The sequence below is a fragment of the Dendropsophus ebraccatus genome, chromosome 4, assembly GCF_027789765.1.
Source record: "Dendropsophus ebraccatus isolate aDenEbr1 chromosome 4, aDenEbr1.pat, whole genome shotgun sequence".
NCBI classification, from domain to species: domain Eukaryota; kingdom Metazoa; phylum Chordata; class Amphibia; order Anura; family Hylidae; genus Dendropsophus; species Dendropsophus ebraccatus.
The window spans coordinates 65,067,615-65,085,153 of record NC_091457.1 but is presented as its reverse complement, the minus strand read 5'-3'; the positions used below and the strand labels follow the sequence as shown (position 1 = coordinate 65,085,153).

Genomic DNA, 17,539 nt, shown 5'->3' with positions numbered 1-17,539 from the left:
AACGACAGTAAGGCCCCAATTCACACGACCGTGTCAGTTTTTACTGTCAGGAAATCCTGATCAGAAGGCTTCAAAAGACATCAGGAAAGTATCAGGATTTACTGACAGTAATCTGTTTTTACCTTCAGGAAACCATCAGGAAAAGCCTTCAGGATTTCCTGATGAGAAAAAAAAAAGAAGTGATTTCAATATAGTCTAGTATGCTAACACACATCACAAGTACCCACATGGCCCTTCGTGTACCCTGCCTCTGCGTCCCCCTCGTGTACTTTTCCACTGCGTCTTCCTCTTGTACCCTGCCACTGCATCCCCCTCATGTACCCTGCCACTGCGTCCTCCTCATGTACCCTGCCACTGCGCCCCCTCGTGTACCCTGCCACTGCGCCCCCTCGTGTACCCTGCCACTGCGTCCCCCTCGTGTACCCTGCCACTGCGTCACACCCGTGTACCCTGCAACTGCGTCCCCCTCATGTACCCTGCCACTGCGTCACCCTCTTGTACCCTGCCACTGCGTCCCCCTCATGTACTCTGCCACTTCGTCCCCCTCTTGTACCCAGCCACTGCGTCCCCCTCATGTACCCTACCACTGCATCCCCTCTTGTACCCTGCCACTGCATCCCCCTCTTGTACCCTGCCACTGCCCCCCCTCGTGTACCCTGCCACTGCACTCCCTCGTGTACCCTGCCACTGCGCCCCCTCGTGTACCCTGCCACTGCGTCCCTCTCGTGTACCCTGCCACTGCGTCACACCCGTGTACCCTGCAACTGCGTCCCCCTCATGTACCCTGCCACTGCGTCACCCTCTTGTACCCAGCCACTGCGTCCCCCTCATGTACTCTGCCACTGCGTCCCCCTCTTGTACCCAGCCACTGCGTCCCCCTCATGTACCCTGCCACTGCATCCCCCTCTTGTACCCTGCCACTGCATCCCCCTCTTGTACCCTGCCACTGCATCCCCCTCTTGTACCCTGCCAATGCGTCCCCCTCGTGTACCCTGCCACTGCGTCCCCCTCGTGTACCCTGCCACTGCGTCCCACTTGTGTACCCGTGTACCCTGCCACTGCATCACCCTCTTGTACCCAGCCACTGCGTCCCCCTCATGTACCCTGCCACTGCGTCCCCCTCTTGTACCCAGCCACTGCCCCCCCTCGTGTACCCTGCCACTGCGTCCCCCTCGTGTACCCTGTCACTGCGCCCCCTCGTGTACCCTGCCACTGTGTCCCCCTCGTGTTCCCTGCAACTGCGTCCCCCTTGTATACCCTGCCACTACATCCCCCTTGTGTACCCTGCCACTACGTCCCCCTCTTGTACCCTGCCACTGCCCCCCCTCGTGTACCCTGCCACTGTATCCTCCTCGTGTACCCTGTCACTGGGTCCCCCTCGTGTACCCTGCCACTGTGTCCCCCTCATATTGCCTGCAACTGCGTCCCCCTTGTGTACCCTGCCACCGCGTCCCCCTCTTGTACCCTGCCACTGCGTTCCCCTCGTGTACCCTGCCACTGCGTCCCCCTCTTGTACTCTGCCACTGAGTTCCCACTTGTACCCTGCCACTGCGTCCCCCTTGTGTACTTTGCCACTGCGTCCCCCTCTTTTACCCTGCCACTGCGTCTCCCTCATATACCCTGCCACTGTGTCCCCCTCGTGTACCCTGCCACTGCGTCCCCCTCTTGTACCCTGCCATTGCATCCCCCTCTTGTACCCTGCCACTGCCCCCCTCGTGTACCCTGCCACTGCGTCCCCCTCTCGTACCCTGCCACTGCATCCCCCTCGTGTACCCTGCCACTGCGTCCCCCTTGTGTACCCTGCCACTGCGTCCCCCTCGTGTGCCCTGCCACTGCGTCTCCCTCTTGTACCCAGCCACTGCGTCCCCCTCATGTACCCTGCCACTGCATCCCCCTCTTGTACCCTGCCACTGCATCCCCCTCTTGTACCCTGCCACTGCATCCCCCTCTTGTACCCTGCCACTGCGTCCCCCTCTTGTACCCAGCCACTGCCCCCCCTCGTGTACCCTGTCACTGCGCCCCCTCGTGTACCCTGCCACTGTGTCCCCCTCGTGTTCCCTGCAACTGCGTCCCCCTTGTATACCCTGCCACTACATCCCCCTTGTGTACCCTGCCACTGCGTCCCCCTCTTGTACCCTGCCACTGCCCCCCCTCGTGTACCCTGCCACTGTATCCTCCTCGTGTACCCTGTCACTGCGTCCCCCTCGTGTACCCTGCCACTGTCCCCCCCTCATATTGCCTGCAACTGCGTCCCCCTTGTGTACCCTGCCACCGCGTCCCCCTCTTGTACTCGGCCACTGCATTCCCCTCGTGTACCCTGCCACTGCGTCCCCCTCTTGTACTCTGCCACTGAGTTCCCTCTTGTACCCTGCCACTGTGTCCCCCTCGTGTACCCTGCCACTGCGTCCCCCTTTTGTACCCTGCCATTGCATCCCCCTCTTGTACACTGCCACTGCCCCCTCGTGTACCCTTCCACTGCGTCCCCCTCTCGTACCCTGCCACTGCATCCCCCTCGTGTACCCTGCCACTGCGTCACCCTCTCGTACCCTGCCACTGCGTCCCCCTCGTGTACCCTGCCACTGCGTCCCCCTCTCGTACCCTGCCACTGCGTCCCCCCGTGTACCCTGCCACTGCGACCCCTCGTCTACCCTGCCACTGCAGCCCCTTCGTCTACCCTGCCACTGCGACCCCTCGTCTACCCTGCCACTGCAGCCCCTTCGTCTACCCTGCCACTGCATCCCCCTCATGTACCCTGCCACTGCGTTCCCCTCGTCTATCCTGCCCTTGCGTCCCCCTCATGTACCCTGCCACCGTCTCAACCTCATGCCATGTGTTATCCTCTTATCTGTTGCAGAACTTCAACTCCCATTATGTGATGTAGTCCTGCTTATTACCACACAAACCATGATGGGAGATGTAGTTCTACTGTGTCATTGCCTCCCCCCTCCTATACTGTGTCATCCTCTAAGCTGTTGCAAAACTACAACTCCAATCATGGACTGTCAGCAGGACATAATGGGAGTAGTAATTCTGCAACCTGAATGGCCACATGTTGCAGAACTACAACTCCCATCATTGAATGTCATCAGGAGATGATGGGAGTAGTAGTTCTGCAACCTGAATGGCCACATGTTGCAGAACTACAACTGCCATCGTAGAATGTCAGCAGGACATGATGGGAGTAGTAGTTCTGCAACCTGAATGGCCACATGTTGCAGAACTACAACTCCCATCCTGGACTGCCAGCAGGACATGATGGGAGTAGTAGTTTTAGGGGATAATCTCCTGTCCTGGATCCTGCTCTGGCCTCTGTAGTCCTCCTTTTCCTTCTGATGGTCCCCGAGGTGAGATAAAAGGAGAGGCAGAAGGAAAATCCAGAATGGTGTCCGTGACTATTTAAAGTCTATGGGGGAGATTTATGAAAGGGTGTAAATATACACCTGGTGTAAACTTCCCACAGCAACCAATCACAGCTCCTCTTATATTTTATCAGAGCTGAAATTTAAGCTGTGATTGGCTGCTATTTACACACTTTCATAAATCTCCTCCTGGACGGTCCAGAAATCCGTCCGGATTTCCTGATAGGAAATCTGGGTGATTTTTCCGAATGTGTAAAGGGGGCCTGACTCTTTAAAAGGGTGTTCTGGCATTTTTTGATAAATTACTATGGCTGTAGGAAAATAGAGAAAAAACAACCTATATGTACCTACACCTGGGCTCCACAGGTCCCACTGCCGCCCCTATTTAGCTACTTCTGGTCCCCCACAGCTCATCTCTTCTAGCCATTTACTGGCTGCAGCAGTGTCCTTTCCTACACAGTGACTGAGTGGGCACAAAAAAGAGAGACAGGTTGAGGAGGACAGCCAGTAGTTAAACAGGAGCTGGGACAGGATCCACATGGACTGAAGATAGTATATTTATTTTTACACTCAAAATGATAGACACCATTATGAAACCTAGTGGACCAGATTATGACTTAGTGGGGCCTGTCAGGTATCTCTGATATCTATTGTATGAAGGACCTGGTAATGTGTTGTGGTCTCAACTAATTTCTTTGTGGACGAGTGAACTAATCCTAATAAGCATATAAAATATTAAGTAATAATACAAATTAATGTAATACATATTCATAACTATTAGTAATAATGTACAACCTAGACATAATTCATGTGCACACATAAATCATCCTATATACTAAGAAGTATGAAGTGTATATAGAATGTATAATCCTGAATGTGTTGTTATTTTAGATGTCTGCATACAACTGGAATCATGTAAAGCTGGCAAATATTATGGAAGGCATTACCTTGTCACTAGCCAAAGAGATTTCACAATACTACAACAATCATAGAGATATTTTGGCTGTAGTTGGAGCCTGCTACACAGTGCGGAAAGGTCTTCATTTACTAGGTGGCTTTTATAGCTTCATGAAACATCAAGTCTTACCTCGATTTTTTAGCAATGCCAAAACAATTCTACAATATGGAGAATGGGCAGTAGTCACTGGTAAGAGACTAGTATGAAACATTTCACTTTTATTCTGTACTATATATTTATAGACATTTGATTTTATAAAAAATTACTTCATCATAGACCAATTCAAGTTATATAAAATGTATCCATTGCACATAAACCCACTGGATTGTTAGGCCTCATGAACACAGCACAGCCATTTATGGATCCTGTTTGGTGGCACTTGGAGTCATTACAAATATTACATCTCCTTAGGTGCTCCTTGCACCCCCATATGGTATCTCTATGAGATGCTGTGTCCTCCTCTAAAATAAATGCCTTTAAAGGAAAATAAACAGCAGGTTATAAGACTCTAACCTGCTGTTATGATCCCATATGGCCAGGGGTGCTGAGGATGAAGGTAATTTGCTTACCTTCATCTTTAGTGCCTTTTTAGGGAATCTTGACTTTATTTATTATTTAGGTTAGAAAGTTTGAAGCATAGGGGAGGGGAGTACCACCCTCAGTGCCCTGTTCCAGGTAACCTTTCCTTACAATATAAAGGGGGCACTCTGCAGTGACGGGGCGGATCAGTGCACTGTAGTCCCATCCCCAGTGCACCAAACTGGCTAATTAGCATATTGCATAAACACAAGATTTACTGAAAACTGCGCTGAGGATGAATGTAAGAAAATTACCTTTATCCTTAGTGCCATTGGCCTTATGGGAACATAAAAGCAGGTTAGACTCTTCTAACCTGCTGTTAGTTTCCCTTTAAAGCAAGTACTAACAGCATCATTAAAAAAATTTACTACCAGATCAGTGCCACGCTGAATTTAGCGGTGCTGATCATTGGTCATAACACTGTCTGATTCCTGAGATGGCCTCCTTTTCTTGAATATGCAAATAAGTTAGTCTGCTGCACTTGAGACAGGCCCTGCTCCCCCCCGTGCACTAATATCTCCCAGAGCCAGGCTTCAGACAGACTTGAATAATAAGGAGCAGCAGCAAGGTGAGGAGAAATCAGTGTACTGGGGGTCGCTGGGCCCGTCAGCAGTGTGCCAGAATAGCTTTTTTGCATAGTCAACAAAAGGAGGATATATTGGGAATTAGGCAGCGGTATAATTAATAATTGGCACTGTTACAATCTGTACTTGCGTCAATCTGTTAGTATTAAAAAATTAATTTAGGTGGGGCGGAGCAAACCACCGATGTGAGCGGTTGCACGCCTGCAGAGCTCCCGCTACACTCGACTTCATTATAGGGCCCAGAGGCAATCCCCGCTCCACTGAGAGGAAGGTCTAAGAAGACCCCCCAGAGCTGCTCCTTCAACCGCTGCCGCCGGACGCCCGCCGCGGACCCTGGACAGGAACCTCAGCAGAGGAAACAGCGTGGCCGCCGCCATTGCCCGGCTCCCCTTCTCTGCCGGCTCTCCTGACGGCCAGGCTCACTCGAGCGCCATCCCAATCCCGCAGTCTCCCCCCGACCAGCCCCCCGGAGGCCATTTGAAGTCCGGTGCACAGAGGACCCCCCAGGTACACACCGAGACAGTGCTAAGGCGCCGCACACATGTGGCGTGGCGCCATCTTGGACAGGGGAGACGGACTTTCAGGCACATGCTTTAACCCCTGCAGTCCCTGCTCGCAGCTCGACTCCTGCCTACCCTGCAAGCCCTGACTGTCTGGGTAGTACCCTGTGCTCCCAGCTACTGAACCCTGAAAATAAGGACATTAACCCTTCTTAGCCTCCTTGTCTTTACAACATGGCCGCTGATCCTAAGCCTTAGAGAAAGGCCAAAGACAAGACAGGGGGGTCCCTGGATGATACTGATATCTCTCAACTTTCCCATACTGACAAATCTCATACTGACAGGGAAGTTGCATGGTCATACCACACTGAATCAGACTCTGACACCTCCTGCCCAGGGGCTACCTCACAAAAAGATTTCCAAAGCATTTTGTCTCAGCTTCCTACTAAACATGATTTTAAAGTTTTGCTGGCAGAAGTGAAGGAAACTTGCAGGGCAGAGATTGCAGAAATGAGAAATGATATCCAACATGTGACCTCCCGTGTGGACACTTTAGAGGATGAACATGATGCCACCCGTGTCTATATAGGGACTGTGCAATCTACTATTAGTACCCAAACTGCTGCTTTGGATGAAATGCAACGCCATATAGAGGACTTAGACAATATGGGAAGGCGGAACAACATAAGGGTGAGGGATCTTCCTGAAGCTACCCATGACAACGACTTGGCTGATACACTAGAGGGCTTATTCAACACCATCTTGGGGGAGCCGCCGTCTCATAAGATACGATTTGACAGAGCTCATCAAGCTCTTAAGCCTCGACGAACTTCAGGCCTGCCACGTGACGTCATTTGCTGCTTGCATCATCACACTACCAAGGAGAAAATAATGGCTAAGGCTTGTGCCTTAAAGGACTTTGAGTTCGATGGTGCCCTTACCCAACTGTACCCGGATCTCTCCTGGATCCCCCTCCAGAAGCGGCGTCTCCTACGCCCTTCCCCTCACCACTCTGAGAGACCAAGGATGTGATGTATCGATGGAACTTTCCCTTTGCATTATCTGCCCGCAGGGATGGACACTCTGCAGTCCTACGGACCGTCTCTGACGTCCCCAAATTTTGCGAGATCCTAGAGATTCCGATTCCCCGGGTCACTGACTGGACTGTGGCTGCCCCTCCTCCACCTTTGCCTTTGGTCTGGGAAGCGGTGTCCCATAAGAGACAACGGCGGGGTTCTCGTGGGTCCTCATCCTCTGCTACTGCTACCGTGTGATTGGTTTCTCCTCTTCCCCCTTTAGGGTATCTCTTCTTAGTTGCTTTACTTACCTATGTTTCTTTTTTGCTCTGGTATGCTACTGGAAGTTTTTTTGCTACCCACACCTTGGTACTGGATGCCTAGGTTTACGGCCGTGTGCCTACGGTCCCTGCGGACCGAATATTCTGCTGTACTCTCGTGTTTGTCTGTACTCTTCTGCCCCCCCCCTCCCTATTGTTCTTCCCTACAGGTTCCGTCATCCCGATCTGCATCGCTGCTATCTTCTGGGTATGTACAGCCGAGCCTTTTGTTGATTCGGAATTAATCGAGTATATCCATAAGCCTGTCCACCCTGACACTCCTGTGTCATGGTTAATTGTGTATCCTTGAATGTTAAGGGACTCAAATATAACCTTAAGAGGCGACTGGTTCTGATGGAACTTCGGACTCTCAAGGCAGATGTGGCTTAATAACAAGAGACACACTTTGACTCTAATGCTACCTTTGCTTTTGCACAACATTCCTTCCCTACGGTCTTCTCAGCCTCAAGGGGCAACAAGACGGCAGGAGTTGCCATCTTGTTCTCTCGTAATTATCTATTGCAGGTGGTCTCCTCCTATAACGACCCTGGGGGAAGATATGTCATAGTGGAAGGTTCCTTGCAGAGCAGGCTTATAATATTTTGCAATGTCTATGCTCCCAACAAAGCACAAATTCCCTTTCTTTGTAGGGTCCTTGCTCATTTGGCCAAATACCCGCTGGCACCTAGGGTTCTGGGGGGGGACTTTAAAATACATGACCATCACTCGGTCCTGGGTAAACCTTTCCAGGCTGACCAGGTCTGGCTATCAATTGAATTCCGCAAACTAATCTGTTTCCACAAATTATACGACCTGTAGAGGATCGATCACCCTACTGAATCAACCTTCACCTTTTATTCCCTTCCCCATAAAACCCACTCCAGGTTAGACTACTTTTTTGGTAACGTCCCCACGGTCTGCCTTCTTATCTCGTGGTCTGACCATGGTACAATTAGCAGCCTTGACTTCACCTACTCGTGTATGTCATTGGCGCTTGAATGAATCCCTCCTTAAAAACAAAATTTCTTGTGATTCTGTGAAAGCATACATTATTTCATACTTTCTGGAGAATGAAGGATCGGTATCCTCTGACACTATTTTGTAGGAGACCCATAAAGTCGTTGTCCGGAGTCATTGCATTGCCCTCAGTTGGACGGGCAGGCGGCCTTGGTGGAGGCCCGTCGGGTAGTGCAGGAGACTGAGCTGCTTGACGCTCGTTAAGAGTACAAGCCAAAAGGGTGTGGGCTTTATTACCCTTTTCATAGAATTGTTGCCTCAAGTAAAGGAGTAGGTGTTCTACTTTAACAAGAGATAACTTCTTCAGGCGCGCACGGGGCGCAGTCAGCTTCCCCAGAGTCCTTAAAGGGGTTATCCAGCGTGGGGGCTATTTTTAGATGTGGCCGGGGAGGAGGTGGCTGAAAAAAAAGACGTCCCGCCTCCTTCACTGAGTGGCTGAGCGGACCTGAGACGTCACGTCTCGGGCCCGCGTCAGACACTCGGAAGCGGACGGGAACCGGGCACCGTAGCACTGCGATGCAGGACCCGCAGCTGGAGTCGGGGAGGTGAGTGGACGTCTTTTTTTTCAGCCACCTCTAAAAATAGCCCCCACGCTGGATAACCCCTTTAAGGACTCTGGGGAAGCTGACTGCGGCCCGTGCGCGCCTGAAGAAGTTATCTCTTGTTAAAGTAGAACACCTACTCCTTTACTCGAGGCAACAATTCTATGAAAAGGATAATAAAGCCCACACCCTTTTGGCTCGTACTCTTAACGAGCGTCAAGCAGCTCAATCTCCTCAAGCCGTTAAGGATTCTCAGGGAATGCTGAAGTACCATCCCAAGGAAATCTCTACCATATTCACAAAATTTTATTACAAACTATACTCCCTACCTTCTAGTCTGCCCTCTGACCCGGATGCGCGCAGGCAGCGCATTAATGACTTCATTGATGAATGTAACCTGACAAGACTTTCCTCTGAGGCGGTGGAAGCACTGAACTCCCCTATCACAGCCGAAGAATTGGCCAAAGTACTTAAGTCTCTGCCTGAAGACCGCTCGCCAGGTCCAGATGGTTTGACATATTTGTAATGCAAAACTTTCTCCTCTGAGCTTTCCTCTTGCCTTGTGGGGCTTTTCAATTCCTTCCTACAAGGATCGGCGATCCCATCTTCCATGCAACATTCTTACATCACCCTAATTCCGAAACCGGGAAAAGACCCCCATGATTGTGGTAGCTATAGACCAATAGCGCTGCTAAACTCTGACCTTAAACTTTTCACGAAAATTCTGGCAATGAGATTGTGTACAATAGATGGCAGCCAATAACCCAAAGACCAGGTTGGGTTTGTGGTGGGCCGACAGGGTGGGGACAACACTAGGAGGGCCATAGATTTAATAGTTACATAGTCAATACGGTTGAAAAAAGACACATGTCCATCAAGTTCAACCAAGGAGGGGATGGATACAGGGAAGGGGGAGGGGTGATAGGTTCTATACATATGCATTTATATTATTTTGGTCTAAGAACTTGTCTAGCCCTGTTTTGAAGCCTTCTACTGTTTTTGCTGTGACCAGATCCTGGGGTAGACTGTTCCACAGATTCACAGTTCTCATTGTAAAGAAGGCTTGTCGCCTCCGGAGATTCTATGCCATGTTATGCCTTTTTTATTAGCCTCTGCTTTTACTTATGGCCTTATGGCCTTGCGTGTTGTAATTGCAAACGAAAATTTAATAAAAATTACAATTATATAAAAAAAAAAACTTAATTTAATATGCTGGTACATTTGCTTTATAGAAACAATGCAGACGTATCTGTACCTTTATTTTGACACTTTGTACCATCTGAAAAATGCCTCCATCATAGGGAAACACCAATCATTACAGCATATATAATGTAAAATGTGGTTTATTTCTGCGGTACATGATACAATCACTTGCTCACAAGGACGTTTCGGAGGACAGACGTTCCCCTTCCCGATGTGTGTGAGGAAGGGGAAGTGTCTGTCCTCCAAAAGGTCCGCCCATACTGGTCATTGTCTTTGATACACCCATTCTTTAGAAGACCATTTTATACTGCAATCCTAGATGGTCATGTTAACAAACAGTTTTGCGATATTTCTACTTGGTAGAGTAAGGATGTGTGTGTTTTTAATAATTTATTTATTTAGGAGGATCAGATGGTATTGGCAAAGCCTATGCTGAGGAGCTGGCCAGTCATGGTGTGAACATCATCTTATTAGGTCGCAGCACTGAAAAGCTCCAGAATGTGTCAACGTACATTTCAACAACTTATGGAGTAAAAACTCGTTTTATAGTTGCTGATCTCAACAAGGTCTCAGAAGTCTGCCCATCTGTTAAAGAGGCTCTGAGGGATGTGGATGTTGGGATTCTGGTGAACAATGCAGGAGTCTTTCCTGAGTACCCAGGCTGCCATACTGAAGTACCAGAGGAAAAAAGTCTGGAGATAATCAATGTCAACATTGCTGCTGCTGTAATGATGGTATATGTAGTGCTGCCTGGTATGTTACAACGCAAGAGAGGAGCAATAATCAACGTAGCTTCATTATCATGTTATATACCTACTCCTCGATTGGCAGTGTATGCTGCCTCCAAGGTATTTGTTAAGCTTTATTTTATTTAAAAATATGCACTATTAATTCTGGTTATTATTAGTTTCCTATATATCTCTTACTGAATTATGTTTAGTTTTCTTTGTCAGAACAATTGCATGATTTGGAGCTCCCGGCATCATAATAAATCATGATGAATGTAACCAAAATTGAAGATGTCTAGTGGCTTGCATTACAAGCTCTAGTTATATGTGGAAAATGAACAAAGAAATACCAAACAGAATTCAGGAAGCGATATATAGGAAACTAATAATGGTGACCAAAATTCAGAGATCTGGCCTCATAATCAATCATAATGCCGGGAGCTCCTTACTCTGTTCTGTGGCACATCAGTGCATGGAACGTGGGGGGGATAAGGCCTAAATAAGGGGATCTTTATACTATAGATAATAACTTGAACAGTGTGCATTTCAGAGTAACTTAATTTCTATCCCATGTTGAAAAGATATGTTTGCTCTTTCTTTTAGACATTTTTGGATAGTTTCACTAGAGCTCTGCAATATGAATATGCTTCCCAGGGAATATTTATACAGAGCTTAACTCCTTGCTTTGTGGCCACAAAGCTGGTAAACTATGCAGAAATCTTGAGGAAAAAATCCTTGTTTGTACCGTTGCCAAAAGAGTTTGCACATAGTGCTGTAAGAACAATTGGAAGATCACTGAGAACAACTGGATACTGGTCTCACTGCATCCTGGTAAATATGGGAAATGGGACAGAAGGACAACAATGAATGTAGCATTTATAAAAAGATTGATTTTTTTAGGAACCAGCTCAGTTCTGAAGTGGATTGGAGGGATCTGTATGTTACAAATGCTAAAAAAAAATTTTTAACTAAAAGAGCAAAGTGAGGGCTTGTTTTGAGAGAGATGAGTTGGTTTTTAGTGGTACCAGTTTTTGGTATATCAGATTTTTATTTTTTTTCATCTTTTAGCAAACAAGGATTAACAAAAACCTATAATTTTGGTTAGTTTTTTTATTGTGTCCTCTGTACAGTATAAATGATATGTTACTTTTATTCTCATTCCTTGTCCCGAGAAAAACTCTAAAATCATGGCCACTAGATGTCAGGACAAATTGCAGGAAGTGAGGGTTGGGCTTAACCAGTGCTCTGTGCAGGAGAAATAGCCTATGAGACCCTGGTCTGTGTACCTGCAAGCTGAGAGTCTGCTTGCTGAAAATGATCCACACTGTTCCTCAAAAGTAAATCAAGACTGTTTTCTCAATGCTACCAAACTCATTGCAGCACTGAATTGAGCTATATAAGCAATGTAATGATTGCTTATAAAAGTTCCCTAAGTGGACACTTTCTTAAGAAGTATAAAAATAATTATAAAGTGTTTTAAGGGATAAAAAAAAAATCACTCCCCGAATCAAAATTTTAAAGGGGCTGTCCAGAGAGCAGAGAAGGTCTTTCCTGTTCTGCTCCCTGACACCCTACTTCCTCTCTCTGGCCATCTTGGAGGTATACCTCTGGAGCTGAGAGAAGACCTGGTGGCAGCCCCAAGCATTACAAGAACCACAGCAGCACGCAATGTCCAAATGTTGCTTGATATTGCCAGAGCTATGTAAGTATTATTGTAATCATACTGCCCCACAGCATAATAACTTGTCAGTTTACCATTAAGTGCACTGCACAAAAAACAAACCCCCAAATTTGTAGTTTTTCAATTTTACCCCACAAATTATTATTATTATTTCAAAAAAAGGTGTCGATAGAAAGTACAATTTGTCCTGCAAAAAAGTCCTCTAATGGCTCTGTTAATGAAAATTCAAGATAGATTTACAGTCATTAACCCCTTAGTGACCGTCAATACGTGGTTTTACAGCAGTCACTAAGCGGCTTTCTTCCGATACATACGCCTTTTAACGGCGTATATATCAAAATGCTCTGCCGCCCCCCTGCAGCGGCAGAGCAGGGGATCAGCTGTCAGTATGACAGCTCATCTCCCCCTGAAACTACCCGGAGTGGAGGACGACTGGTATCAATAGAAACTACACATCTTCCCGCAAAAAATAAGCCCCAAACCAGCTCTGTAACGCAAAAGATAAGAATGCTATGGATCTTGAAATATGGCAACAGTTTTTGTGGGTTTTCGCTAGGAATTAGTTTCTATTACGCCAAAGTGGTATTAGTTGAAAAAAAAAAACCTATACAAATTTGGTATCAACGTAACCATAGTGACCCAGAGAATACATTTATTATGTTTGTAGTGACCGCCTATAAGGCTTTTTACGGCGGTCGCTAATGGGCTCTATTCTGCTGCCATCAGCTTTTTGCGGCAATGGCGCCGGTAAGGCCTGCAGCTTCCACCTCTCAGCTACCAGAGGTAGCTGAGGGATTGGGGCAGAGTGTGGGGTCAGTCCCGGCCAGCCCCTGCACCGGGGATCACCATTATTAACAGTATAACAGCAGCCGCCGATAACGGGCATTGCCACCGCCGCTGAAGGCTTTCATCTCTTCTCACCGTGAATCTTCTCACCTCTTCCCACCTTCTCACAGTGAGAGGAGATGAATACATGCTCCGCTCCCCCGGATTAACCCTGGTGGCCCAGTCACTAACTCTCCCTGGGAGGCCATCTCATCCAACATGGCCGCCACCATCACTGTGAACAGACTTTGTTCACAGTGATGGATTCCTAAAAATGATCAAAGCCCCATTCTCTCCACCACCAGAGGTGGCAGTGAGCATGGGGCAATAATCGGGGACCACCTGGTGTGGTCCCGCTACAAGCTTGTTTCAAATGCTACCAGCACTTTTTATCTCCTGTCACCAAAAGCAAGTGCCCCCGATTACCTGTAATCACCCCAGATTACTCATAACCACTCCAGTTTACCTGTAACCGCTCATATTATCCATAACCGTCTCAAATTGACACAAAGTGCCCGTAACCACCCCAGACTGCCGGTCACCACCTCAGATTGCCACAGACTGCCCATAACTACCACAGATTGCCCATTACCAAACACCCCCAGATTGCCCATAACCACCCCAGATTGACACAGACTGCCCGTAACCATCTCAGATTGCCCGTCACCACCCCAGATAGTCTGTTAACACCCCCAGACTTCCCGTCACCACCCCAGAGAGCCAGGTAACACCCCCAGATTGCCCACAACCACCTCCAGATTACCTGTAATCTCATTATTTTTTTTTAGCAACTGCACTATTCTAATAGCCATTACTCACTGTGGTTTTGCCTCAGCAAAATGACGCTCCTTCCCTTCTGAGCCCTGCTGTGTGCCCATACAGAGGTTTATGCCCACATATGGGGTACTGTTCTATTCAGGAGAACCTGCGTTACAAATTTTGGGGTGCGTTTTCTACCCTGTTCCTCGAGAAATTGAAAAATTTCAAACATATTATTAGAAAAAAATATTTATTTTTTTTGACTGTCTAATTTTGAATACTTTCCTCTAATACCTGTGGGGTCGAAATGCTCACCACACCCTAAGATGAATTCTTTGAGGGGTGTACTCAAAAACTTCTTCAGAAAAATCTGCACTGAAAATGCTAATTAGCGCTCCCCTTCTGAGCCCCGCTATGTGCCCATACAGTGGTTTATGCCCACATATGGGGTACCGTTGTAATCAGGACAACCTGAGTTACAAATTATGGGGTGCTTTTTCTCTTTGTTGCTTGTTAAAATTAGATACTTTATTCTAAACAAATATATTATTGGAAAATTTCTATATTCCATTTTTTACGGCCTGAGGCTATGTTCACACACCATATATTTTCGTAAAACCATAGCCGTTGTACAACGGCTGTTATTTATACGGAAATATATGTGCCATTGCTGCCTAGGAATCCTGACCGGAGCGTATACGCATAGTATACACTCTGGCCGGGATCCCTAGCGGCGACGCAAACAACTGACATGTCAGTTTTCTTAGGCCACTATTCAGTGAATAGTGTCTGCAGAAAACCATGTCAGTGCACACTATGGAGCGAGCGGCTGTGGCCGTACGCTCCATAGTGTGCAGTGGGGAGTTCTTATGCGGGCGCGCGTGGATGCGCCCGCATCAGAACTCTGGCTGCAAAGATGATCTTTTCAGAGACCGGCCGGGTTAAGTCTCTTACTGTGTGTGCACATAGCCTAATGGTGAATACTTTCCCTTAAAGGGGTAGTGCGGCATTTAACTTTTATTCACTAAATAACACACATGACAAAGTTATACAACTTCGTAATGTGTGTTATTTAAGTGAATGGCCCCCTTCCCCTTGTTCCCCCCACCCCGGAAGTGTTGGTGCATTATACTTACGTGTTCGCTGCGAACAAGTAAGTATAATGCACCAACACTTCTGGGGTGGGGGGAACACAGGGAAGGGGGCCATTCACTTAAATAACACACATTACAAAGTTGTATAACTTTGTAATGTGTGTTATTTAGTGAATAAAAGTTAAACGCTGCACTACCCCTTTAAGCACCTGTAGGGTAAAAATGCTCATTATACCCCTAGATTAATTCTTATATGTGTGTAGTTTCCAAAATGGGGCCACTTATGGGGGTTTCCAGTATACAAGCCTCCTAAATCCACTATAAAAAAAAAGAACTGGTCCCTAAAAAAAATCAGTTTTGGAAACTTCATGAAAATTTGATAATTTGCTGGTACATTTCTATGCCCCGTAACACCCTAAAAAAGTAATATATATTTACAAAATGATGGCAGAATAAAGAGGACATATTGTTAATGTGACTTAGTAACTAATTTATGTAACATGTCTTTCTTTTTTTAGAAGCAGAGAATTTCAAAGTTCATAAAGTGCAAATTTTTCTAATTTTTCATGATATTTTGATGTTTTTCACAATAAAAAAACACAAGACAGTGACCAAATTTTGCCGCTAACATAAAATACCATATGTTATGAAAAAAAACTATCTCAGAATCGCTAGCATATGTTAACACATCTCTGAGCTATAAGCACATAAAGTGAGACAGGTCAGATATTTAAAAATGAGCATGGTCATTAAAGTGACTCTGTACCCACAATCTGTCCCCCCAAACCACTTGTACCTTCTGATAGCTGCTTTCAATCAAAGATCTGTCCTGGGGTCCGTTCGGCAGGTGATGCAGTTATTGTCCTAAAAACAACTTTTAATCCGGCAGCGCTGTGTCTAACGTCCGGGGCTTACATTTGTATATGCATTAGGCTGGCACCACCTCTCCGTCCTTCCTCCCCATCCCCTGCTGAACGGACCCCAGGACAGAACTTGGATTAATAGCAGCTATCTGAAGGTACAAGTGGTTTGGGGGGGGGGTTAGATTGTGGCTACAGAGTCGCTTTAAGGCCCAAAAAGGCTTGGTCACTAAGGGGTTAAAAAGTAAAAAAAAATGTTCACTGTTACCCAATGTTTAACATCACATGGAAAAATAGTATGTAATTGTATATTTCAGCAATTTACCTTAAATTCACTTTTTCAATTTTTATTTCAGCAATCCATAATGAACGGGATTCCAGAACACCTTTGTTTACTTCTGGTGAACTATTTTAACAAAAAGTGTGAAGTGGAATACCTATCCAGGAAAAACCAGAGCTGAACGTTTTTTTTCTTCATCATTTGCTAACCTAGTATTGTATCTTTTGTGACCATATTTTAATTCTTACCATATTAATCTCATTAACCCCTTACCAACCTCCTGAATTTAGATTTTTGGGTTATACTTTTTCCTTTTATTGTACCTTTTTTTCTTTTTCTACTGACTATCGTATGTGAGCTTATATTTTATGAGACAAGATGTACTTTTTACTGATACCCTTTATTTTACCAGAAAAAAAATATTTGTAGGTCAAAATTGAAAAACAAAAAAAAACACAGTTGTGCAGTTTTGTGGGCAATACTTTTTCTCTGACTTCACAGTATGATAAAACTGACATTCTAAATTTATTTAATGGGTCGGTACAAGTTCAATGATTCGAAACTTGGATAATGTTTGGGTTTTATTACTACAAAAAATAATGGAGCTGTGAGGGCTCATTTTTTCAAGCATCAAACCGTTGTTTTTATAGGTTTATGGACTCCTGAGTTCCGTGAGGAAAATCACTAAACATGCGTCGGGACATCCAGTGTGTGTGTGTGCCACCATTCTATAATGTGTTAATGCAGGAGGGCATGATAACTGTATGAAAGCTATTGGTATATCTGGGTCAAATACGTTTAGAATAGACCATGATAGAACAAAAGCCAGAGTCTGCAATAATATGATACTCTGTACAAGAAGCCTGAATTATAATTAGCATTTTACTTGGTCATTTTGTGTAACAGTTTGTTGGTTTGATATATGAAAAAGTTCTTATATTGGATATAATGTTTTTATTTAATCATGAATAAATAGTAGTATTTTATGAAAATCATTCCCCTGGTTTGTTTGTGTATAATTATAACTGACCGTAGCTGTATAATCATCAGTAACTGTGGTAAGAGCATATATTTCCCCTGTGGAGAACAGTCTGTCCAGTTTCTCCATACAGTAGGTTTTAGTAGCTGAGATAGTACTCCACCCACCCCCAAGAACACGGTAACAGGTATTTGGAGTTTACTGCTCTGTATCCCCAAGTTGTTTCTACAGAGAAGCTCCTGACTGTTAGTGGTG

The 17,539-nt window shown here is 46.2% G+C and overlaps 1 protein-coding gene across 1 annotated transcript; it reads left to right on the top strand.

The window, feature by feature from the left end:
• The first annotated feature begins 3,934 nt into the window (after nucleotides 1-3,934).
• On the top strand, nucleotides 3,935-16,486 carry LOC138789283 (inactive hydroxysteroid dehydrogenase-like protein 1). The gene is made up of 5 exons (XM_069967887.1): nucleotides 3,935-3,988; nucleotides 4,251-4,506; nucleotides 10,481-10,926; nucleotides 11,410-11,637; nucleotides 16,382-16,486. The coding sequence occupies exons 1-5, from the start codon at nucleotides 3,935-3,937 to the stop codon at nucleotides 16,484-16,486; spliced, it is 1,089 nt and encodes a 362-aa protein (XP_069823988.1).
• Nucleotides 16,487-17,539: the final 1,053 nt, after the last annotated feature.